The 26,588-nt window shown below is 37.8% G+C and overlaps 1 protein-coding gene and 1 non-coding gene across 2 annotated transcripts in view; both read left to right on the forward strand.

The window, feature by feature from the left end:
- Positions 1 to 26,588, forward strand: part of DNA2 (DNA replication helicase/nuclease 2) — a 48,566-nt gene that overhangs the window by 4,265 nt on the left and 17,713 nt on the right. The window contains exons 4-10 of the mRNA XM_004324452.4: positions 1,381 to 1,526; positions 9,790 to 9,921; positions 16,918 to 17,137; positions 21,075 to 21,192; positions 22,695 to 22,860; positions 24,302 to 24,496; positions 26,036 to 26,266. Coding sequence (XP_004324500.2) covers positions 1,381 to 1,526; positions 9,790 to 9,921; positions 16,918 to 17,137; positions 21,075 to 21,192; positions 22,695 to 22,860; positions 24,302 to 24,496; positions 26,036 to 26,266 — 1,208 coding nt within the window. The remainder of the gene's footprint in view (positions 1 to 1,380; positions 1,527 to 9,789; positions 9,922 to 16,917; positions 17,138 to 21,074; positions 21,193 to 22,694; positions 22,861 to 24,301; positions 24,497 to 26,035; positions 26,267 to 26,588) is intronic.
- On the forward strand, positions 12,402 to 12,508 carry LOC117308600 (U6 spliceosomal RNA). Its single transcript, XR_004522691.1, has one exon. It is a non-coding gene; the product is annotated as a U6 spliceosomal RNA (small nuclear RNA).

Raw genomic sequence — 26,588 nt, forward strand, 5'->3', positions numbered from 1 at the left:
AATGAAGAGTAGCCCCCTCTCACTGCAACTAGAGAAATCCCGTGCATAGCAATGAAGACCCAATGCAGCCAAAAAAAAAAAAAAAAAAAAATGCAGCTAAGCAAGAAGAATAAAAGAAGGAAAAATACCCAAGTAGATTTTCTAATCATCTTAGTTATCACTTATTTATAGTTTTTTTAAAAAAATCAGCTTTTTTCTTCAATTGTAGGGATACTATTAACTTCTCTTTTAACCACGTATTATAAAGCAGACCTGAATATTAATATTTTAAAAACCTTATTTTGAAATAATTTTAGACTCACATAGAACTTACAAAAATAGTACAGAGAGTTCCCTGTAAATTAATTTTTAAAATTCCTGATGGGTGTCTTGTGGACTTTTTCTTTTTTTTTTTGATAGTTTCAAGGGGATGGTCCAGGCTAATAAAAGAGTTAATTGAAAACTACTGTTTCTGTTTGAGTGGCGAGAGTTTGTCAAAAATCTCTGCTGGGGACTTCCCTGGTGGCACAGGGGTTAAGAATCCACCTGCCAATGCAAGGGACACGGGTTCGAGCCCTGGTCCGAGCGGATCCCACATGCTGCGGAGCAACTAAGCCCGTGCATCACAACTACTGAGCCTGCGCTCTAGAGCCCGCGAGCCACAGCTTCTGAAGCCTGTGCACCTGGAGCCCGTGCTCTGCAACAAGAGAAGCCTCCGCAATGAGGAGCGCATGTACCACAACGAAGAGTAGCCCCCGCTCGCCTCAACTAGGGAAAGCCCACGCGCAGCAACGAAGACCCGACACAGCCAAAAATAGATAAATAAATTAAAAAAAATAAATTTGAAAAAAAAAAATCTCTGTAGAGAGTTCCCTGGCAGTCCAGTGGTTAGGACTCAGTGCTTTAACTGCTGGGGCCTGGGTTCAGTCCCTGGTTGGGGAACTAAGATCCCACAGGTGTGTGGGGCAGCCAAAAAAAAAAATCTCTGCTGTAAGTTTGTTTCATGTTTTGAGTATTTTACTCACATGACTTTATGATCTATGCGTTTATTGACTTTTGTATGTGGGTTCATTATAAAGTGAAATTAGAGATGAATATGTTAAATATTTGAGACCACATTGAACTTTTTCATATAAGTTATTTTAATTTTTTTCAAAATGGAAATATACTGATTTGAAAATAATAACTTGTAAAATAATTCAGGTAATTCTAAATTGAAGAAAGTGAAAGTCACCTATAATTTCACTCACCAGAAAAATAAATTGTTTCATATTTTGGCATTTGTCTCACCAGTGTACTTTGGTTATGGTGGTTCAATAGGTTAGGTAATAAATGTACGATCACATCTGTTGATACGTTGTGAAATAAGATATTTGTATGATTTTTGTGTTTTTTTGGTAGAGCTCTGATCCAGCCACACGCCAAATGCTGATTGGTACCATTCTCCATGAAGTATTTCAAAAAGCAATAAGTGATAGTTTTGCCCCAGGAAAGCTACAAGAACTTGCTTTTCAAACTGTTCAAGAAATAAGGCATCTGAAGGAAATGTAAGTAGTTACGAGAGGAACTATAGATACAGTTTTGCTATATAACTTCTTTCCTAGCATCTATAAGGTTTTTGGCTATTAGACTATTAAATATAAATCAGTATAATACTAGAATGCAGATTTCAGGGCTGTAGTATCCCACTGCAATTCTGCGAAGAGCTTCTGAAATTGCAGAACAGGAATTCTTTGGCTAAAAATACCTAAATATTCTCTATATGCATAATAGACTCCACAGCTGCACTCAGAGAGTGTGAACTTTTTGTTTTACTTCTAGAAACAGTGTGACATCCTGAAAATTGTATGGGGCTGGGAGTCAGATGAACCTCCTTTCAAATTCTAGCTTTGCCAATTTTATGATTGAACTAGTTACTGAAAGATTCTGGAAAGGGTGATAATACCTGTTTGGCAGACTTTTTGTGACAATGGAGATAATGTATGTAAACCCACAAATGGCTAGTCATTGGCGTTTTATGAGTGGCTACCTGCAGAGGGATTGGCATATTCTCTATTTCTTTCTTGACTCCTACTGCAGTCCATCTTTTTTTCACAGAAATTTTTTTATTAGTGGTGATTTTGCTTTCCAGACTAGTTGATACAAACCTACTTTTCCCAGATATAATTCTACATTTCACTGTGTAAATGAGAAAAATGTGTTCCATAATTCTACACTTATTTACTAATGACATACAATCTACTGTCTTAAAAACATTTTAGAACCCTGCCCTATGTCAGGCACTGTGTTAAGTGCTTTTTAGCTATCTTATATAATCTGATAGCAACCTGTTATAAAGGAAGAAATGGAAGCACAGAGAAGTTGTCACTTGGTTACAACCACACACAGCATGGCTTTCAGAATATGAATAGCTATAATAAAGTTTTTGCTTAAGAGTTCTACTTATTGCTTTAGTTGCCACTTTGGTTTTCAAATTAAAAAAATTTTTTGTCACACCCTAACCAGGATCTGTTGTGTATTGTATGGATCATTGCCCTGAAACAAAACACATCAAAACTTAGTGCCTTAAAATGACAAACATCTAACCTGTTATCTCATAGTTTTTGTCAGTCAGGAATTTGGAAGTAGTTCAGCTGGGTGGCTCAGGCTCAGGGTCTCCAATGTGAGCTGCATCTGAAGGCATGACCGGGCAGGAGCATCTGCTTCCGTGATGACTCACTCACACGTCTGTTGTGGGGAGGACTCATTTCCTAGCTGGCTGTTGGCAGGAGGCCTCAGTTTCTTGCCATATGGGCTTCTCTAGGGGGCTGGCTGATATGTCCTGGGACACAATCTGCTTCCTTCAGATTGAAGGGTCCAAGAAAGAGAGCAGGAAGCCACAGTGCCTTTTATAACCTAGTCTCTGATTGCTATGATGTCACTTCTGCTTTTTTTATTAAGTACTCATTACTAAGTCTAGCTCTCCCTTAACGGTAGGGGAATTAGGTGCCATCTTTTGAACGGGGTGTCAAAGGATTTGTGGACATATTTTAAACCACCACAGGTATTCAGGTATCAGGTAACCTGATCAGTCCAGAACCCAACGTGAATATAAGTATGAAAGAAAACAAGGATTTTGAGCAGCCTTGCTCAGAATTCATGTCCTTGTATTAAACCTTGTGCATGTTATGTAATGGAATGTCTCTTATGCCCTCAGCATCTGTTATTTTTCATTAATATCTAACAGTCTTATCTGGTTTCTAAGATGTGGGAGAAAGGTACCTTCATAGTCATTAGGAGAGCTGATAGCTTCATTACTGTATAGGAAAGGAGAAACTTTTTTTTTTTTTTTGCGGTACGCGGGCCTCTCACCGCTGCGGCCTCTTCCATCGCAGAGCACAGGGCCATGGCCCACGGGCCCAGCCGCTCCGCAGCACGCGGGATCCTCCCAGACCGGGGCACGAACCCGTGCCCCCTGCATTGGCAGGAGGACTCCCAACCACTGCTCCACCAGGGAAGCCCAGGAAAGGAAAAACTTTTTAAAAAATATAAGAACTATGAAGATCAGAATTTTGTTTTTTTTGGTTTTGGTTTTTTTGGCCGCACAGCGCGGCTTGAGGAAACTTAGTTCCCTGACCAGGGATCGAACCCATGCCCCCCGCAGTGGAAGCACAGAGTCTTAACCACTGGACCACCAGGGAAGTCCCTTTAATTAATTTTTATTGGAGTATAGTTGCTTTACAGTGTTGTGTCAGGAATGTATTCTTAGCAGATCCTTGGGTATCACTGAATTATATATATATATGTTTTTTGAAGTATAGTTGATTTACAACGTTGTGTTAGTTTCTGGTGTATAGCAAAGTGATGCAGTTATTTATACATATACATACATATATATTCTTTTTTTTTTTCGGTATGTGGGCCTCTCACTGTTGTGGCCTCTCCCGTTGCGGAGCACAGGCTCCGGACGCGCAGGCTCAGCGGCCATGGCTCATGGGCCCAGCCGCTCTGCGGCATGTGGGATCTTCCCGGACCGGGGCACGAACCTGTGTCCCCTGCATCGGCAGGTGGACTCTCAACCACTGCGCCACCAGGGAAGCCCCCATATATATTCTTTTTTTTAAAAAAATTAATTAACTAATTAATTTTTATTTTTGGCTGCGTTGGGTCTTCCTTGCTGCACCTGAGCTTTCTCTAGTTGCAGCGAGCGGGGGCTCTAGGCACGCAGGCTTCAGTAGTTGTGGCACGTGGGCTCAGTAGTTGTGGCTCGCGGGCTCTAGAGTACAGGCTCAGTAGTTGTGGCACACGGGCTTAGTTGCTCTGTGGCATGTGGGATCTTCCCAGACCAGGGCTGGAACCTGTGTCCCCTGCATTGGCAGGCGGATTCTTAACCACTGAGCCACCAGGGAAGTCCCTATATATTCTTTTTCATATTTTCCATTATGGTTTATTACAGGATATTGAATAGAGTTCCCTGTGCTGTACAGTAGGACCTTGTTTATCTATTTTATATATAGTAGTTTGTATCTGCTAAATCCAAACTTCTAATTTATCCCCACCCCCCCTGCCCCCCCTTCCCCTTTGGTAGTCATAAGTTTGTTTTCTATGTTTGTGAGTCTCTGTTTTCTAAATAAGTTCATTTCTATCATATTTAGATTCCACATATAAGTGATACCATATGATAGTTGTCTTTCTCTGACTTCACTTAGTATGGTAATCTCTCTCCACCCATTTTGCTGCATTATTATTTTTTTTATCATTATATCCTAAGTCATTAAGGGGAAATACGTTTCATTTCAGTTATGAAAATACTAATTCTCTCATGAATCTTGCCCAACCCTGTTCCAAAGGATACTTTTTAAAATTCCCAGAGCCTAAAAATAACAGATCCAAAGTTCTTTCCTGCCCTCTCTCATAGGCCCTTCTACTTTATTACAGATCTTAGAACAGGTTTTTACCTGTTCATGCTCTGTCCTCTCATTATATCTATAAAAGTCTAGGCTTGAAGATGCCAAACCTTAAGTATCTCTATAGCCTCAGGAAAGAACAGGTGGTTACATGTCATTTTGCGGTGATTTGGCTCGAAATTAAAAAGGCAGAATTCAAATGCAGAAGACTTTAAATAACCAGTGTGGACTGGTTTGGAAACTTAGAAGAGTCCTGGTCTGTAAAAAGTAAAACACTAGGAAGGATCTGCCTAAGGAGATGGTGACAGTGAAGAATGGTTCCAGGATGGTTTGCGAAGGTTATTTACGAAAAAGATTACCCAGTTGTGCAGGTTTTTTTTTTTAATAGTAAATTATTATTTCTAAATAGCTTATAAATTCACATACAGCATGTGTTGTTGTAATAGTACAAGAGGGTGTACAATGATAGTAAGTCCTTTCTACCCCTGCATCCCTGGTCAGTCACTACCGAGCTCCAGAGGCAACTTCTGTTATCAGTTTCTTGTATGTCCTTCCACAGAGATTTCAAATATTTACATGTGATTGTGTGTGTGATTATTTATGTTTATATATTATTTGTTATATAAATGGTAGCATACCATACACATTATTGTATATAAATATTAAATCTTGGGAGTTCCCTGGCGGTCCAGTGGTTAGGATTCAGTGCTTTCACTGCTATGGACTCGGGTTCAATCCCTGGTCAATGAATTAAGATTCTATAGGTCGGGCAGCGTGGCCAAAAAAAAAAAACTTGGTGATTATTCCATATTAGTACTGATTGAGCTATCTCATTTTTAATTAAGAGTGGCAAAATGTTTCATTGTATGGATGTACAGTAATTTATTTAAGAGCCCCTGGCATTTCAGTCTTTGCTTTTATTAGCAACACTATAATAAATACCTTTGTACATTTTAATTTTAATAGCTGTGCAGGCATATATCTGGGCTCAATACTTAGAAGTGGAATTGTTGGACCAGAGGATATTTACATTTAAACATTTAAAAAATCTTTTTAAAAAAAATTTTTATTGAAGCATAGTTGATTTACAGTGTTGTATTATTTTCTGCTGTATAGCAGAGTGACTCAGTTATACATATATATATATATTTATATTTATATCCTTTTCCATTATGGTTTATCACAGGATATCGAATATATGATTTATCACAGTTGGACCTTGTTGTTTATCCTTTTTTTTTTTTTTTTTTTTTTTGCGGTACGCGGGCCTCTCACTGCTGTGGCCTCTCCCGTTGTGGAGCACAGGCTCCGGACGCGCAGGCTCAGCGGCCATGGCTCACGGGCCCAGCCGTTCGGCGGCATGTGGGATCCTCCCAGACTGGGGCACGAATCCGTGTCCCCTGCATCGGCAGGCGGACTCTCAACCACTGCGCCACCAGGGAAGCCCTGTTTATCCATTTTATAAGAGCTTACGTCAACCTCCCACTCCATCCTTCCCCCAACCAGCTCCCCTTGGCAACCACAAGTCTATTCTCTATGTCTGTGACTTTGTTTCTGTTTCGTAGATAGGTTCATTTATGTCATGATTTAGATTCCACGTATAAGCGATATCATATGGCATTTTTCTTTCTCGTTCTCATTTACCTCTCTTAGAATGATAATCTCTAGTTGCATCCATGTTGCCGCAAATGGCATTATTTCATTCTTTTTTATGGCTGAGTAGTATTCCATTGTATATATGTACCACGTCTTTATCCATTCATCTGTCGATGGACATTTAGGTTGTTTTCATGTCTTGGCTATTGTGAGTAGTGCTGCTGTGAACATAGGGGTGTATCTTTTTGTTAACAAATCTTTTTATTTGAAAATAATTTTAAATTTAGAGAAAAGTTGCAAGAGTAGTACAAAGAACATCCATACACTGTTTACTCAGATTTACCTGCTGTGTGTGTTTTTCTAAACCGCTTGAGATTAAGCTGTATATGTGTTATTTTGACCTTTAAATACTTAAATGTGTATTTCCTAAGAATAAGGATTTTCTCTTATGTAACCACAGAACAGTTATCAACTTCAGGAAATTTAACATTGTTATAATACTTGTGTCTGATCTACTGTGCACATTTCAGTTTTGTCCAGTAATGTTCTTCATAGCATTTTTTTCCCTCCAGGACAGGATCCGGTCTGGGTACATTTAAAGTTTTGATATATATTGTCAAATTGCTCTATGTAGACATTGTCCTGTTTCTTTCTTCCATTCATTGTTTTCCAGTTTCGTTGAGATATCATTGACATATAACATTGTATTAGTTTAAGGTATACAACTTAATGATTTAATATGTGTGTATATTGCAGAATTCATTTTGCATTTCTATAGGCAATATATGGGTCCTTGTTTCCCCCACGTCCTCACCTATATCATCTTTCATCCACTCTAAGTTTCCCAGATTTCAAACAGCCTTTTTCAGACAAACACCCTTTGCCTTATGTGGACTGATTGTGTTTCTGTAGGTCATTCGGGGCACTTTGGTGTCAGTAATTGCTCCCTGGTTTGAGATTCTTCAGCTTTGCCTTCAACCTGAAGTTGCTTTTGTGGTCAGGACAAGCAATCTTGGCAGAGCTAGGATTGCTAATTTTGTCTTCCCTGCTGAACTGGCTCTCCCAGAGGACTGGTAGGGCTCTGCTTTCTTAGTTCTGGTAAGCCAGAGGTAGCAGAAACCTAGGAAAGTAAGAGCTTATTAAATTTGGTATTAGAAATGTTACAGAGTTATTATATGGTAAATTTGTAGCGTTTTGGAGTCTCAGATTTTGATGAATATGTTATTGAATATTGTGCTATCTTCAGAAGGAGAGAAAAATGGTAAGTTGTGTTTTTTGAAAGGAGTTTGCAGACTGTTGGAGGCTATACCAGTACTCAGGTGAACTCAGGCCTGCAGGGAGAAAATTATGGCAGTAAATTATTAAAACACAGTGTAGAAGGGAGCATAGGGGTTAAGAACTTAGGTTCCCAAGCTAGAGCTGTGTGTCCTTTGGAAGTAACTTCTGAGCTTCAGTTTCCTTGGCTCTAAAGTGGGGTGACAATAATAGTATCTCATAGAGATATAATGAGGGTTGAAAGTGTTCATGTTAAGCACCTAGAATAGTACCTGGCCTAGAGTCAGCATTATATGAGTATTCACTGTTATTATCTTCATACCTTATTGAGTTCTTATCATAAGCCAAGTAGTAATACTTTACGTAGGCTGTTTTATTTAATCATCAAACTAACTGTGTGGTAGTTATCAACTCACCTTACAGATGAAGAAACTGAGGCTCAGCTAACAGTGAATCGCCCAAAGTTACACATCTAATAAAGAGTTAGGATTCAAACCTAGGTGTGATCTGACAGAAACACGTGTGCTCTTAACACCCCAGAGTAGTTATTAAGATTGTGATGCTTAAACATGCAGAAGGAGCTGGGAGAACTATCCTGGGAAGGGGACAGCAGGTTTCAAAATTTTTTGGTCTCAGGACCATGTTACACTAAAAAAATTATTGAGGACCCTGAGGAGATTTTGTTTATGTGGGTTATATCTATAGATAATTACTGTACTAGAAATGAAAACTGAGACAGTTTTAAAATGTTTATTGGTTAATTTGAAAATAACAATAACAATCCATTCCATGTTAATATAAATAACAGTCTAATGAAAAATAACTGTTTCTGAAAAAAAACGTAATGATACAAGTGGCATTGTTTTACATTTTTGCAGATGTTTTAATTTTATGACTTAATACATATTGACACCTGTATATATAAAATAGATAACTAATAAGGACCTACTATATAGCACAGGGAGCTCTCCTCAATACTCTGTAATGGCCTATATGGGAAAAGAATCTAGAAAGAGTGGATATATGTAAACGTGTAACTGATTCACTTTGCTGTACACCTGAGACTAACACAACATTGTAAATCAACTATACTCCAATTAAAAAAAAAGACATCTGGTTTCTTATATCTGCTTCTTCATTCTCTATATTGCTATATTGTATGTGTGTATGTGGACTCAGAAATCTCCACTGTGTACTCATGAGAAAACAAGAGCAAAAAAGGCAAATAATGTTGTAGTATTATTATGACATAGTTTTGACCTTATGGGCACCCTGAAAAACTGAGACTAGATTCTGGTAGTCTTTGCTGACTTCTGACTTAAGAAGTTAACATTCCTATAAATTGTCCTTTAATTCGGTAAGGCTGATGTGACTTTTCTGTTCCTACAGTCTTTTTTCCTCTTTTACTTTTCTACTTTCCATTGCTGGGTTTCAGGAGCAACATCTTCTACGGTTTCTTTTTTATCACAAAAGTGTAGCTGGGACCTATTAGACCTGAGATGATAGGAGTTGGAGCAGATCTGAAATTTGATGTCATGTCACTGTTATTTGGATTTTTTGTGTGTGGTAAAATACACATAGCATTAAAAATCACAATCTTAACCACTTTTAAGGGTACAGTTAAGTGGCATTAAGTACATTGACATTGTTGTGCAAACATTACCATCCTCCACCTCCAGAACTTTTTTTATCTTCCCAGACTGAAACTTTATATCCATTAAACAACTCCCCCCTTCCCTCGGTCCCTGGCAGTCACCATTCTTTCTGTCTCTATGAATTTGACTATTCTAGGTACCTCACGTAAGCGGTCATGCAGTATTTGTCCTTTTGTTGTTGGCTTATTTAGTCTAATGTCCTCAAGGTTCATTTATGTTGTAGCAAGTATCAGAATTTCCTTCCTTTCCAAGGCTGAATAATATTCCATTGTATATATCAAATTTTATTTATCCGTTCATTAGTTGATGGGCACTTGGGTTGCTTATTTGAATGTTTTTTTCCTTGTTTACTTTTTTCATATTTAAGCTTTCATATTTAATATCTCTTACTTTGGTAGGTACCGCCTAAATCTGAATCAAGATGAAATAAAACAAGAAGTAGAGGAGTATCTTCCTTCATTTTCTAAATGGGCTGGAGATTTCATGCATAAACATACTTCAACTGACTTCCCTCAGATGCAGCTCTCTCTGTAAGAAACCCATTTTGTTTATATGGTGTTCATATCTTTAGACCAGGATCTTATTCAAGATGTTGAATTAAAGCTTTTTAGAGGTCAAGTTATGACTAGCCTTTTTGTTTGCTTACTTTATAAGTTACAGTCCTGAGTATAATTCTTGGACAAAAAAAATAATCTAGTGAATAGAAAATTCTATTTTCACTATAGTAAAATTTATAATTTTTGGATGTAGGTATAGTTTTTTAATAAAATCTTCAGTTTATAAATATATGGGAGGGCTGTCCTAATTTCATATATATTTCTCTGTGTTACTATCATATATGGACTGTCTCATGTGTTGATTACCATGGATTTGTGCTGTATGTTTATTTATTTTTATTTATTTTTAATAAATTTATTTATTTATTTATTTTTGGCTGTGTTGGGTCTTCGTTGCTGTGCGTGGGTTTTCTCACGTGGGTTTTGCAGTGAGCGGGGACTACTTTTCGTTGTGGTGTGTGGGCTTCTCATTGTCGTGGCTTCTCTTGTTGCAGAGCATGGGCTCTAGGCACACAGGCTTCAGTAGTTGTGGCACGTGGGCTCAGTAGTTGTGGCGCACGGGCTTAGTTGCTCCGCAGCATATGGAATCTTCCAGGGCCAGGGCTCGAACTTGTGTCTCCTGCATTGGCAGGTGGATTCTTAACCACTGCACCACCAGGGAAGCCCTGTGCTGTATGTTTAAATAGTGTGTTTAGGCATTCAATACTGTTTGGCATTTGGTTTGTTTTTTACCTTTTTTCCCCTTAAAGTAGCATTGATACAAATTTGTAGGTCATCCTTTTTTTTCCCCCCATTATTTGCCCATTCAGCAAATATTTATTAAGTGCCTAATATGTGCCAAGTAATGTTCTAGGTGCTGGGATCACAGTAGCAAAAAATAAAAAAAAAAAGCAACTGACTTTATGGTGCTTCTGTACTACTGAACAAGTAAACAGCAGGGTGCCAGATTGTGATAAGTGCAGTGTAGAACAATGGGGAGGATAAGAAAGAGGAGTTGGAGGGACATGTTATTTCCCAAGAGTGGTCATGAAAGGCCTCTGTATATAAGGTGACATTGAGCAGGAGCCTGAAGGAAGTGAAGGAGGCAGCCATGCAGCTGTTTCCAGGAAGAGCACTCAGGTAAAAGCCCTGTGGCTAACGCACTCCTACGGTGTGGCTGGAGCAGAGTGAGGTGGAACAGGAGAAGCAGCTGTCCTGGGGCCTCATAAGCCTTACAGGATATTGGCTGCCATTCTGAGTCCATGACCACGTGTAATCTGGCTACCATGGGAAGCCATTGCAGGGTTTGTACAGAGGTTTTTGATCTGATTTCTTTCTTTTTTTTTTTTTTAAACAGGCAACATTTTCTTTTTCTTTAAGTAGTCATAACTTCCTTTATATCAATATTCTTATCTTTTTCTCAATATTCTCAGTATTTTATCTTGTGACATTTTGTGATCTGAACTTGTTTTAAGATTTGTGAATCAGAAATCTTGGGAACAGTCAGGTCTTTGTGCCAGTGTGTTTTCTCAAGTTCAAAGGACACACTGAGCCTGGATGTGAATCCCAGTTTTGCCACAACTTGTCTGTGCAACTTTAGTCAAGTTCCTTATTCTCTCTGTGCTACTTTCTATATTGATCTGATTTACTTTTGAAAGAATCAATCTTTTGAGACTATGCTATATGGTAAGGGCAGAGGTAGAGACACCAATTTGGAGGTTCTTGCAGGAATCCAGGCAAGAGTTGGTGGTGGCTTAGACCAGAGTGAGGGTTGTGGAAGTGATGAGAATCAGTTGGATTACGGTCAGATTTTCAACGTAGTGCTGATAGGTTTTGGTGCAGGGTGTGAGGGAAAAAAAAGTCAGTGGTGATTTCAGGGGAGAAAATGTGATGAGAATGGAGTCAAGAGAGAATGGTAGAGGAGGATTTGGAGGCAGGGAATGTAGACTACTATATTGACAGGTTGTTCTATGAAAGGGTATGTAGAAATGGAATGGCTTATGTGGGGTTAAGAGAGCTTTGTTGTTGTTTTGAAGATGGGAGGTATAACATGTTTATATGCCAGTGAGAAGAATTCCATAGAGACGGTAACATTAACACTTAGAAGAGATGGGAGGAGTCTTAGAGCTGTGTCATTGAGTAAAAGAGAGGGATTAGAGTACACAAGTGGAGGGGTGGACCTTACGGGGACAGTTATTTCTGTGCATTAAAACCTCATAACTGGACTACTTCATCCAAGGTACTTGGAAAATTTACAACCTTTTGCATATTGCTAGAATTCTTTGAGAATTTTTTAAGTCATTTTAGAAAGTTGCTAGCAATGTTTAAATGTCCTGTGTCTGCCGGTAAGATTTTATTTATTTTATTATTATAATTATTTATAATTGAGTATATTCGTAGAGTTGTACAACCATCACCACAATCAGTTTGCCAATAGGACTCTGATATATCTATTTTTAAAATACTTAGTGGTTGTGCTCGTTGTGGCAGCACATGCAGTAAAATTGGAACGATACAGAGAAGATTAGCATGGCCCCTGCACAAAGATGACACACAAATTCGTGAAGCGTTCCATATTTTTAAAAAGAATACATATATATCTATAAGTATATCACTTTGCTGTACACCTGAAACTTACACAACACTGTAAATCAACTATACTTCAATAAAAAAAAAACTTAGTGGTTAAAAAAAACCAAAGCTTATCTTGCTGTTAGAATTGGGTTTATTTATCATATTTTTTACTTCTGTTGTGGTCATAAATTTACCACCAGGTCCTTACCCTAAAAAAATGCTAGAGTAAATTGGTTAAAGTTTCTTGTAGTGTTTTTTAAATAAATTTATAAGTGCTTTGTTCTTTGTTATTTCTTTGGAGCAGATTGCTATGTCTGGTATAGGGGGTGGATCTTGGTGCATTAGTTGTCATTGTGATAATCTGCTAACTGTTTATTAAGTAGTCATTCTTTTCCTGGTTCCTTGCTTTGTTTTATAATATTTCTGTCATTCTGGTCTCTTGATTTTCTGTAATAATAACAAACTGAATTTTGTTTTCCATTGTTCCTAATTCTTTCTTTTTTTTTAACATTTTGCTTAGCAATATTCTTTATATATATATATATATATATATATATGAGTTAATTAATTTATTTGTTTTTGGCTGTGTTGGGTCTTTGTTCTTGAGTGCAGGCTTTCTCTCGTTGCGGTGAGCAGGGGCTACTCTTCATTGCGGCGCGTGGGCTTCTCATTGTCATGGCTTCTTTTGTTGTGGAGCACGGGCTCTAGGCGCACAGGTTACTGTAGTTGTGGCACGTGGGCTCAGTAGTTGTGGCTTTTGGGCTCTAGAGCTCAGGCTCAGTAGTTGTGGCTCATGGGCTTAGTTGCTCCGCGGCATGTGGGATCCTCCCGGACCAGGGCTCGACCGTGTACCCTGCATTGGCAGGTGGATTCTAACCACTGCGCCACCAGGGAAGTCCCCCTAATTATTTCTTTATCCTTGTTTACCTTCCCTCCCTACCTTTCTTTCCTCCCTTATTATTTCTTTTGGTCATTTAAATTTGCTTGAGATTTAAAATTGTGGTGGATATCCATTTCTGTGGTTGTTTTATCTTTTTTTTTTTTTTTTGTCTTGCCCATGGCTTGTGGGATCTTAGTTCCCCAACCAGGGATTGAACCCAGGGCCATAGCAATGAATGCGCCAAGTCCTTACCACTGGACCGCCAGGGAATTCCTTATGGTTGTTTTAGATACTAGCTTTTCTTTCACTGTTGTTTTAGCATTTCGTTTGCATGTTTTTTTCTTTTGGCTAAAATTTGCTTATTGTTTTTGCAGAGTTAATAAGCTGCCATATTCTCACAGACTTATGGACTTATCTATTCAGCAAAATGTATTACATGCTGCATCTGTGCCCAGGATTGTTCTAGGTGTTACAGGGAGACTAAAACCCTCCAGGAACTCGGTGTATTGGTGGTAGTTGAAAATGTAGAAGTGGAGGGGATTGCTGAGAGAGAATAGCAATCTGCTGAGGGCAACAGAAGAGGCATAGAACCCTGGGAGGTTACCTTGTATAAGGACAGAGGGAGAGAGTGGAATCCGTCGAAGGAGGCTTGGAGTGGACCAGCAAGGGATTTGGTAGCTTGGAAGAAGTTATCATGGAAGCCTAGGAGAGTTTGGGATTCAGAATCATCTTTGACCTGAAGGGGATTTTTGAGATTTCAGTCTTAGATTTCCAGTAAGGAAATTGAGGTCCAGTGAGGTGGTGTGACTTGTCCAGGTTTTATGTGAAAAACCGGTGGTCGAGCAGAGTCTAGAACAAGGAATTTCTTGATTCTCAGCTTGGTGTTCTCACCTCCGTAGCTTGGTGTAAGACTCTTCTTTGTTTCAGTTATTTCTGATGGGGTTTTATGTGTCTGTCTGTGAAGGAGGCGCTTCTCTGTACTTTACTTTGCATCATTTCCCCAGCAGTCTATAGCTAGTCTTTAAAAGAAACAACAAAACTTTAGACTTTAGAGCAGAGAATGAGACCTTTAAAAGCCATTTCAAGACAGAACCTTTCTTACCCATAAGTAGTAAATGTGTATTTTCTTAATCTTCATGACCTCTTATATTCTCTATCAGGTGACTCTCAAAGGAGTTTTATAGCATTATGTTGATGAAAAGCATAGAAGTTAAATTGAAGTACCTGTCATTTGTTCTACAGATCTAAGACTAAAACCACATTACTTCTTTTTCTAGGGGAAAGAATAGTAATAGTAATAGTAAAAGTTTCATTACCTATCTTCTAAGTATACATGTGACATATTTAATAAAGTTTGCTTTATTTCATATACGTATATTTAAATACATGTCATGATCAGATAACATCCATCAGAGAAAACAGATTAATATTTAAGAAATTTCTGATAAGTTGTGGCTTCCCTGAATTCCTCTATTGTCCTCTTCAAAGATTGCAGAAAGGGCTTCCCTGGTGGCGCAGTGGTTGAGAGTCCGCCTGCTGATGCAGGGGACACGGGTTCGTGCCCTGGTCCGGGAGGATCCCGCATGCCGCGGAGCGGCTGGGCCTGTGGGCTGTGGCCGCTGGGCCTGCGCGTCTGGAGCCTGTGCTCCGCAACAGGAGAGGCCACAACAGTGAGAGGCCCGCGTACCGCAAAAAAAAAAAAAACAAGATTGCAGAAGTATACGTATATTCCTGGAGATTATATTTGAAGCATCCTGAAAAGGTTTTTAAAAAATTACCAAAGATAGCATTCTTCCTCTTAGAAAATATTCTCATTTGTTAAGAAATAGATGCTGATCTAAATAACATGAAATTAGCAAAACAAATCAACTAAATCATGTATTCTGACAGCCAGAATTCTTATACTTTTTGAATCTTGATTTTTAAATGATATAAAATGTTTTATTACTAGAAAATTTATCCTTTTCATTTAAGATTTACATTACATTTAGTATTTTATATGGCTTTGAGTATAAAATAGGATTAATAAATAAAAGACTGTTCCTATCTGACCTTTCTTCTGCAGAATAACTTACTGCTTTGAAAATGAGTAAATCTTAGATAAGAGAAGTGCAAGAGGCTTTAAAAGTTATTTTCATCTCTTCTAATTCCTTTGACATTCATAAATTCCTTTTTTCCTCCTTCCTGTGCTCTTGGCTTATTTAACAGGTAAGATACTAAAATCAGAACCTCTTTTGTAATATAAAACAACAATGTTGAGTACTTAGTGTTAAATATTGATAGTGGCAGAGCTGGATTCATTTAATGATTAAGTAAAGGATATAATGAGTAAGTGCAGGAGCACCTGAGCTTCTCTGAGGGCTGTCGTGGGGTTGAGGGTAGGGATGAAGCGCTGGGTGATCAGGGCCCACACAGCATAGGTAGTGGGGAGAGACAGCTTGTTCTTACTCAGGTTAATATGGTGTTACATGGAAAAACACATCCCTTGTTACCGAGGGTGCAACCACGTGCAAGCCATTATATGTTAATCTGTGTAATAATTGTACATCAGAATATTCAGACTGTCATAGTGGCTCCAGCCGTCCAAGGAGTGAGACTTTTGCATTGTAATATAGATAGACTTGAGGAAATAAAGGCCTGAGTTAGGAAGATTATTGTGGGAATGAACTGAAAGGGACAGACGATAAATATTAAGAAAATTTAAATTATATGAGTTAGCAGCCACAAAAAGGAATGAAATTGGGTCATTTGTAGAGATGTGGATGGACCTAGAAAGTGTCATACAGAGTGAAGTAAGTCAGAGAAAAACAAATGTCGTATAGTAACGCATATATGTGGAATCTAGAAAAATGGTACAGATGATCTTATATGCAAAGCATAAATAGAGACACAGACGTAGAGAACAAATGTATGGACACCAAGGGGGAAAGGGGTGGGGTGGGAGGAATTGGGAGACTGGGATTAACACATATACAGTATTGATACTATGTATAAAATAGACAACTGATGGGAACATACTGTATAGCACAGGGAACTCCACCTAATGCACTGTGGTAGCCTAAATGGGAAGGAAGTCCAAAAGGGAGGGGATATCTCTCTGTATGTATATGGCTGATTCATTTTGTTGTGCAGTGGAGGCTAACACAGAATTGTAAAGCAACGATACTCCAATAAAAATAATAAATAAATAAATGATGAGTTAGAACTGATAGGATTCAAACTTGCCTGTGCATCAGAATCACTTGGAGAGTTTGTTAAACAAATTCTGGGCCTCACCTGTTGGTCTGGAATGGGGCCTGAGAATTTGCATTTATGACACATTCCCTGGGTGGTGCTGATGCTACTCATCCAGGAAGCATACTTTGAGAATCACTGCCATAAATGTCTGTAGACTCCTTCCCATCCCCACATTCCGTGCATGCAGTAGAGTCAATGCCAGCATATAAGAAATGAGCTAAGTGTTCTAATTCCATTCAATTAAATATTTTAGTTAAATATTTCTAATTAATTAAATATCTTTGTGTTTTGTTTTTTAGGCCAAGTGATGGTAGTGATGGTAATTCAACATGTAATATCGAAGTTATAAACTCACTGGATATTGAAGAAAGCATTTGGTCTCCTAGGTTTGGATTGAAGGGCAAAATAGATGTTACAGTTGGCGTGAAGATACATAGAGGATGTAAAACGAAATATAAGATAATGCCACTGGAACTTAAAACTGGCAAAGAATCAAATTCTATTGAACACCGTAGTCAGGTATAAATATTAATAAGAAAATTATGAGTGTGTAATATATTTAAATTTTTTTAATATGTTTGAAAAGTAGTTGCTTTATATATTTTGATTCAATTCAGGTGATTTTTAATTTAACCCAGCATTTCCTAAACCTAATTTACCACAGAGCTAGTGTTTTCATGTAACATCTACATGGGATACTCTTTAGGAAACAGCAGTGTCAATTTATTCTTTTACTTCTGACCTTTAATCCAATGATGTTGATTTTTTAAAAAAAAGATGTCCCATTGTTCTTTTACAATTTTATTTTATTTTATTTTTTTGCGGTACGCAGGCCTCTCACTGTTTTGGCCTCTCCCGTTGCGGAGCACAGGCTCCGGACGCACGGGGTCAGCGGCCATGGCTCACGGGCCCAGCCGCTCCATGGCATGTGGGATCTTCCCAGACCGGGGCACGGATCCGTGTCCCCTGCATCGGCAGGTGGACCCTCAACCACTGCGCCACCAGGGAAGCCCCATTGTTCTTTTTTTTAAAAAAATATTTATTTATTTATTTTGGCTGCGCCGGGTCTTAGTTGCGGCAGGTGGGATCTTCGTTACAGCATGTTTAGTTGCGGCATGAGGGCTTCCTAGTTGTGGCATGTACGTGGCATCTAGTTCCCCGACCAGGGATTGAACCTGAGCCCCCTTTGTTGGGAGCGCGGAGTCTTGCCCATTGGACCACCAGGGAAGTCCCAATATATTGATTTTTATTTAAAATGAAATATAGAACTGTATCTTACCATTAAGTTAAATTCAAGTTTTCTTAATCATCTTCTCCTTGGTAAATATGTCTTCTGTTGTCCTTCAAAATGACCTGAAATTTATATTAATTATAGTGAGTTAACAAATCAAAGTAACTAACATAAAGTTCTATTTTTTCTAATTATTACCATTCCCTCTGCCAACCTCCACATTGGCAGTCTATGGTATGTTCTAGACACTTTTTTTTTTTAATTTATTTTATTTTATTTTGGCTGTACTTGTGGCACATGGGATCTTAGTTCCCCCACCAGGGATCGAACCCGAGCCCCCTGCAGTGGAAGCGTGGAGTCTCAACCACTGGACCACGAGGGAAGTCCCCTAGACACTTTTAAATAAGCAAAGATAAAACTAAAAGTAGTAACATTATTGTATTTTTATGGTATAATAAGTATTAAAGGAACAAATAATATAACAAATAACATAGCATTTGTAATATAAATTAAACTTCCTTTTGCCCATGGAATTTTCACATTTTATTTCAGCAGATTTTATGTAAAATAGGTTCAGATTCAAAGTACTGAATTGTATAATCAGGGATTAACAAGATCTTCCCTTATTAAATCTTTCTTGCTATTCTTAATTGTGTACCAAGCACCAAAGGTTCTCACAAAAGCTTTTCCATTTGGGAATGAAAAATAGGGTAACCTTGTTGTTTCACCTATCATTGGGTTTTACAGATACTGGAGGTAGAGGAAAAATTAGGCTTCCCCTATCAGAAGACTTGAATTTTTCACTTTGGTAAAACAGAAATGGCTGAAATTATGAACAAAGACTTGGCTAGATTAAAGCCTTCTTGTGAAAGGAAAATCATGTCTAGATAGAAGAAAAGCTATTTTTTTTAAATTTTTATTTATTTTTTTAATTTATTTATTTTTGGCTGCATTGGGTCTTCGTTGCTGCACGTGGGCTTTCTCTAGTTGCGTCGACGGGCTTCTCATTGTGGTGGCTTCTCTTGTTGTGGAGCACGGGCTCTAGGCGCGCAGGCTTCAGTAATTGCGGTGCATGGGCTCAATAGCTGTGGCTCGCGGGCCCTAGAGTGCAGGCTCAGTAGTTGTAGCGCCTGGGCTTAGTTGCTCTGCAGCATGTGGGATCTTCCCGGACCAGGGCTCGAACCTGTGTCACCTGCATTGGCAGGTGGATTCTTAACCTCTGCACCACCAGGGAAGCCCAAGAAAAGCTATTTTGAAGTCAAAGATTTGAAGAAATGTGTTTTGTGTACGTGAGGCTGAAAATTTTTACTTGTGTTTTTAAGGACAAGTTTGTTTGAAATCACTTCTGAATGCTAAAAGGAAGAGAAATACAAAAGCATTTCAGCATCTAAAGTGGTCTAGATTTAAAGACCTTTCTTCTAAGGCCACTGCTCTAAATTGTAGTGCCTTCAAGGCAAAGAATATTACTGTATTTAATTTTGTTCAGTTGGAACTTTTATCTTTGCAAGAATAGAAGCTGGAAGAAGAACTTTTAAGAATACAGTGGTGTTTATCATATTTAAAAACAGGAAAAATGATTTGGACAAGGCTCAAACAAATATATTGGAGTGCATATTGCATATTCATTGAGTAAGAAACAAGGAGACATTGAAAGAATAATTATAGTAATTCATTGAGATATATACATAGATAGATAGGTAAATAGATAGATATTGCGGATGAGGAAAGACATAGATCTCCCCTTTTAGGAATTTTTTTTTCTTCAAATTAAAACTTTAATGAATATAATTACTAGTGCATAAGCAAAAGAATATTAAATCCAGGTATAATTTTTCATTAAAGATTTTAAATCACTTCCTTTTTTGTTATGTATATATATATTTTTTAACATCTTTATTGGAGTATAATTGCTTTACATTGTTGTGTTAGTTTCTGCTGTATAACAAAGTGAATCTGCTATATGTATACATATACCTTTTAGGAGATTTGACTTCTCACTTTGGTAATACAGAAAAAGTTTATGTTATAAACTAACTTTAGTTAAGGAAGATCTTTATTTTATAAATGGATTGTATTCTAAAAATTCATTTCTAAGTCAGTAATGTGACATTAGAAACATTTTCTTGTTTTTTTTTTTTGGCCGTGCTGCACGGCATGTGGGATCTCTGTTCCCTGATCAGGGATCAAACCGGTGCCCCTTGCATTGGGAGTGTGGAGTCTTAACCAGTGGACCACCAGGGAAGTCCCCCTGAAACACATTTTCTAAAGGAAAAATATTATATGGAGCTGTGATCTCTAAACCAGCTCACAGAAGCCTATTTCACTTGTGATATAGTTGGATTATAACAGTGTTGTAAAATTGCAGTCCGGCTTTCTTTTATCATAATATGAAGGGAATTTCATTTCAGATATTTTTTCCTTTTAATAAGTCCCAGAAGCAGAATCCTCTTCCTTCTGCCTCAGTTCCCGTGAACGGAAAAACTTAACATAGATGGACCATTAGTTTGGGTTGACTCCCTTGGTCCACAGCCCCAAGGCTTCACCCTGTCATTTATGAGTTCATTTTAATTTTTAAAAGTTTTATTTGGTTACTTATGCTGTATCAGGCAACACAAGTGGAGTGCTTATAAGAAGACATCCCAAAACATGCTACATAGGCTCAAATGTTGCTGCTAAGGTGTTTCCATGAACTAAAGGAGCTATTTCTAACTTGTCTTAGATGGTTTCTCTGAAGAGTGCCACATAAACTTAAAGCACTTAATGCTCCCTCCTGCTCTGGAAAAAAACCCAGTAAACTGTTAGTAGAGTTAGTCTCATTTAGTTGTCACAGTAACCATGACATGAATAATATGCATTTTAGTGTTTAATCCACTCATTTTAAACAGGGAAAATACTGTCTGAAGACAACTTCAAAATGGAAAACATAGCTTGATTAATTTCCCTCTTTAACTTATTGGAGATTATTTACCATCTAAGAAAAATTCTAAATATTTCTTTTTTGTCTGTGTAAAACTGAGAAGCATATACTATGTTTTGTGGAAATTAAATATTTGACTTTGAATTTATTGTATTACCTTTACTAAATTTGGATCATGTTATTTTCAAAATGGAAATAGCTTGATTCACCTTTTGATTTTAAAATTACGATATGTATTGATTGCAAAACATGTATGTAAATATAGAAAGTTAAAGTTTCATTTGATGAAATATACCATGTTTTCACAGCTTGTTCTGTACACACTGCTAAGCCAAGAGAGGAGAGCTGATCCAGAGGCTGGCCTGCTCCTCTACCTGAAGACCGGCCAGATGTACCCTGTACCTGCCAACCATCTCGATAAAAGAGGTAGAGCTGTTTTCTCTCAATTTTACTTCTCTGGGTTTTGTTGGTTGGTTTTTTCCTTCAATTTTTGGTGACGCACATTTATACCTGACAATCACTCACTGCCATCGCTAGGCCTAAAACAGGTTGTAATTGGTAAGTTGTGGTGCTTTTTTAAAAAAAAGAATTTTAGGGAACTCCCTGGTTATCTAGTGGTTAGGACTCCCCGCTTGCACTGCTGAGGGCCTGGGTTCCATCCCTCGTCGGGGAACTGGGATCCTGCAAGCCGTGCGGCGTGGCCAAAAAAAAAAAAAAAAAAAAGAATTTGAACAATATACTGTATAGTTGAAAACACTATTAACCTTTTTACTATATAAGTTCATTTAGGTCATAGTTTAGATTCCACAATAAGTGATATCATACGGTATTGGTCTTTCTTTGTCTGACTCACTTCATTTAGTATGATAACTTCTAGGTCCATCTATGTTGCTGCAAATGGCATTATTTCATTCTTTTTTTACGGCTGAGTAGTATTCGATGGATGTGTGTGTGTGTGTGTGTGTGTGTGTGTGTGTGTGTGTGTGTGTATGTATCACATCTTCTTTAATTTTATTTATTTTTGGCTGTGTTGGGTCTCCGTTGCTGTGTGCGGGCTTTCTCTAGTTGTGGCGAGCGGGGGCTACTGTTTGTTGTGGTGTGCGGGCTTCTCATTGCGGTGGCTTCTCTTGTTGTGGAGCATGGGCTTTAGGCACGTGGGCTTCAGTAGTTGTGGCACACAGGCTCAGTAGTTGTTGCTTGTGGGCTCTAGAGTGCAGGCTCAGTAGTTGTGGTGCACGGGCTTAGTTGCTCCGCAGCATGTGGGATCTTCCCGGACCAGGGTGTCCCGTGTATTGGCAGGCGGATTCTTAACCACTGCGCCACCAGGGAAGCCCCGCATCTTCTTTATGTAGTCTTCTGTCAATGGACGTTTAGTTTGGGATTAGCAGATGCAAAGTATTATATATAGAATGGATAAACAATAAGGTCCTACTGTATGGCACATGGAACTATTTTCAGTATCCTGTGGTAAACCATAATGGAAAAGAATATGAAAAAGAATGTATATATATGTATAACTGAATCATTTTGCTGTACAGTGGAAATTAACACAACATTGTAAATCAACTATACATTAAAAAATAAATTAAAAATATTTTACTATATAAAACTTTATTTTAAACTTGCTGTCTTACATTCAAGACACTCTAGATAGCTGTATTTGTCCTTAGCATTCAGCCAGTAAAACACCAGCTTCACAATATTTACTACTTATGAGATTCATGGTTATTCAAAGAACTTATCAAGTGAACAAAAATTGAAGGAAATATACCAAAATGTTATCAGTGGTTATTTTAGTATAGTGGGAAATATGAATGTTGTTCTTTCCTTTTTTATGTTTTTGAATCTGAAAGTTATATATAATGGAAAAGATGTATAATAAACTTTACTTAATTCTTAAAAAACACCCATCCTTTTTTCCCTCATAGAATTATTAAGGCTAAGAAACCAGATGGCATTCTCTTTGTTTCATCGTATTAACAAATCTGCTACTGGAGAGGAGAAGACAAAGCTTGCTCCTTTGCCACAAATAATTGAGGAACAGCAAACCTGTAAATATTGCTCACAGATGGGCAACTGTGCTCTTTATAGCAGGTAAACACACTGTCTTCCAAAAGTATTAATTCCAGTTAAGTAAGTATTCAACTCAGAATGATTTTACATTGTTGTCTGGTCTGGCATTGATGGTTTCATTTTGGTTATTTAAAACAAAGGGAATAGAAAAAAAAAAAAACCAAGCACAGCTAGTTCATATTATATAACAAGCCTCTTTCCTTGGAGAGATAGAATGCTTTTAAAACTTTTTCCAAAAGTGAATATTTTAATCTTGCTGCATATAGTTCCTGGGGAAATGAAATAATTGTAGAACTTATGGAATCTATTTAAGAAAGATGTAGTATAGGCATTGTTAATACAGCTTTTCTTAAATGATATTTCAAGAAATCTTCCCTTTCTTAGTTGATATTTTAATTTCAAACCTTTTGTAGCTCAAAATAGGGAAATTTGTTCTTCCAGACACTTTGATATGATTCAGTAGACTTGTCTTACTTATATATGTCTATTTTTCTACATATGGGAAGTTTATTAGCTGTCTTGTGAGCAATCATATGTATTTACACCTTCATAGCCAGTGAGAGTTTTGGAGGAAACAAGAAGGTAGTTAGATGTAAATTCAGACTAGGAAACGATCAAATCAGAACCAAAGTTCTAAATCAGCCTGAAAATTCATATAAAGGAGTTTTAAAAGTACAGTTGACCCTTGAACAACACTGGGGTTGGGGGTGGCAACCCTCCCTGCAGTTGAAAAATCTTAGTATAACTTATAGATGGCCCTCCATATACGAGATTCCTCCACATTCCTGTATTTAGCCAACCTCAGATCATTTAGTACTGTAGTATTTACTATTGAAAAAAGTCCACGTATAAGTGGACCCATAGAGTTCAGTCCCATGTTATTCAAGGGTCAACTGTATTGTATCAAAAGATCTCTTAATGGCAGAGACTGTGAACCATGGGAAATCTGGGCCTATAGTACAAGCACATATTTTTGAACTCTTAAGTTTTACTCTCCATGTTTTGTATGCTATCCTATAATGTATTTGTTTCTATATAAAAATTCAAAATTAATATTGAGCAAAATTGATACTCCACATGGTTCTCCATGTTTTTATGTTGACTTTCTTAATGGCACAGAGCTGGATGTACAAATACTGTGATTTTGAGAAACGCAGTCCTACAAAAAGCCGAAACTTGCTACATATAGGAATGAAGACTGGGCTATAATGAAACTTCAGCACTTGTTAGGGGAACAGTCATTCAAGGCAAAATAATGCAGTATTGAGTTTCTAGGGCATTTTGTTTTGTAAAAAGCCATTTGGCTTATGAAATGTTGAAATGACTTTAAAAGAAAATTAGGGGCTGTGGTTATAAGTTATGATGATTATCATATATGTGTATTTATTTTAGAAATACCTCATTTCATAACCAGCCAGTGAAATGTTTCATATGCATCTCTGACTTGGAACTTTATCTTTAGAGCGGTTGAACAACAGATGGATGACAGTTCAGTCCCGACCAGCATGCAGCCCAAAATAAAAGAAGAAACCCAGCATCTAAAACTTACACACTTAGAGTATTTCAGCCTTTGGTGTCTTATGTTAACCCTGGAGTCACAGTCAAAGCATAATAAAAAAAATTACCAAACTATATGGTTAACGCCTGCTTCAGATATGTAAGTGGTCCATTTAATACAGTAAAACTTCAGTAATTTGGATTAGCCAGTGGTATGAAATTTGTAATTCATGACAAATACAGGTTATGTAGCATGTTAAAGCCATGCAGTTTCGTATATTCATGCCAACTCCAGATGGCTGTCAGTGAATTGTTTCTAAGTAGAGCACCATTGTTATTTTCAGTAGATTAAATATACCTCGGGACTTCTCTGGCGGTCCAGTGGTTAAGACTCCTCGCTTCCACTCCTTAGGGTGTGGGGCGGGCGGGTGGACGACTAAGATCCCGCATGCCATGTGGCACGGCCAAAATAGATAAATACACAAATATGTAAATAAATAAACCTCAAGAAATCTTACTTAAAAAATTACTAGTGAAATTAAATCCTTTTTCATCAGTGAGAAGACTATAAACTTGAATATATCATAAGGTGAATTTTAGCATATTGGTACAGTGGAAATTAATGAAGTTTTACTTAATATTTTAAATACTAGCATTTTGAAAGTCTTTATTTTTGTAAGTTTTGATAGAGATTCACATTTTCTAAAGTGGGTCAATATTGTATTTTGTGAGATCCGTTCTTTTACAAGTTACTTGTAAAGTTATAACTTTCTATGTCTTTGCATAGTATATTTCTTTATGTCATATTTAGTTGCTTTTGATCCATTTCTTTCTTTCCAGAATGAATATTGATAATAATGTGACTTTAGACCTTAGATTTTTATTTCCTTAATACTAGACTTTAACACAAGGCACCATTACAGTGGACAAAGTTTAAGTCATTTTCAACAGACTACATAAGTACAGTAAATAGGTCCAGTGTACGCGCCAGCAAGCTTCTCTAGTATAATAGTAATGCCTGAGAGTTTGTAAATGCTTAATGCTTACTTCTAAGAGGCAGTGGACTTATCACTTTGCTTGCCATTGTTTTAGTAACAATAATTATAAATTCTCTTATGAACAGTAAAGAAATAACGTTACTACTTTCTTCACTTCAGGTTCAGAGTCAGGTTACTATGATTTGTCTTCTGTAGTGTTATATGTGTATCAGCACAGGAGGTGGGGTGTCAGTCAAGAATCAAAGTGCTGATATGCAAGTTGTTCAGAAATCTCAGGGACTTCCCTGGTGGTCCAGTGGTTAAGAATTCGCCTTCCAATGCAGGGGATTTGGGTTCAATCCCTGGTCTGGGAACTAAGATCCCACATGCCTCAGGAAAACTAAGCCCGAGCACTCTAGAGCCCACGTTCCACAACTAAGACCTGATGCAGCCAAATAAATAAATAAATATTTAACAAAAGCAAATCCCAGACTGTGGGTGCAACAAGGGAGGTGCTCCCTAGCACCTTTCTAGAGATCTGGTGATGAGAGATTTTCTTTTTTTTTTTGGCCTTGTCGCATGCATGCAGGATCTTAGTTCCCCGACCAGGGATCAAACCTGTGCCCCCTGCAGTGGAAGCATGAGTCTTAACCACTGGACTGCCAGGGAAGTCCTGAGAGATTATTTTAAAACTAATTTCTCTTTTTCTTTCTCTCTCATAGGGAGGAGAGTGGCAGCTGCATTGGGAACCTGATTAGAACAGAACATGTAAAGACAGTTTGTGATGGACAATATTTACATAATTTCCAACATAAAAATGGTGTCATGCCTGTCACAAATCTAATGGCAGGTGACAGAATTATTTTAAGTGGAGAAGAGAGAACATTGTTTGCTTTGTCTAGGGGGTACGTGAAGGAGATTAACATGACAACTGTAACCTGTTTATTAGACAGGTAATGAAATGTTCCCTTTTTGGGTGGGGGGGATAAAGCTTTATTGATATGTAAACATATACCATATGGTTCATCCATTTAAAGTGTATAATTCAGTGATGTTTAGTATATTCACAGAGCTGTGCAGTCAGCACTAAAATCAATTTTAGACCATATTCATCACCCGCAAAAGACTCCCTGTATCCTGTAGTCACACCCCCTGCCCTAGGCAACCACCAGTTCCCTTTCTATCTTTATAGATTTGCCTCTTCTGAACATTTCACATAAATGGGATCATACAATATGTGGTCTTTTGTGACTGGCTTTTTTCACTTAGCGTACT

The sequence above is a fragment of the Tursiops truncatus genome, chromosome 16 (genome assembly GCF_011762595.2).
Source record: "Tursiops truncatus isolate mTurTru1 chromosome 16, mTurTru1.mat.Y, whole genome shotgun sequence".
Classification (NCBI taxonomy): Eukaryota; Metazoa; Chordata; class Mammalia; order Artiodactyla; family Delphinidae; genus Tursiops; species Tursiops truncatus.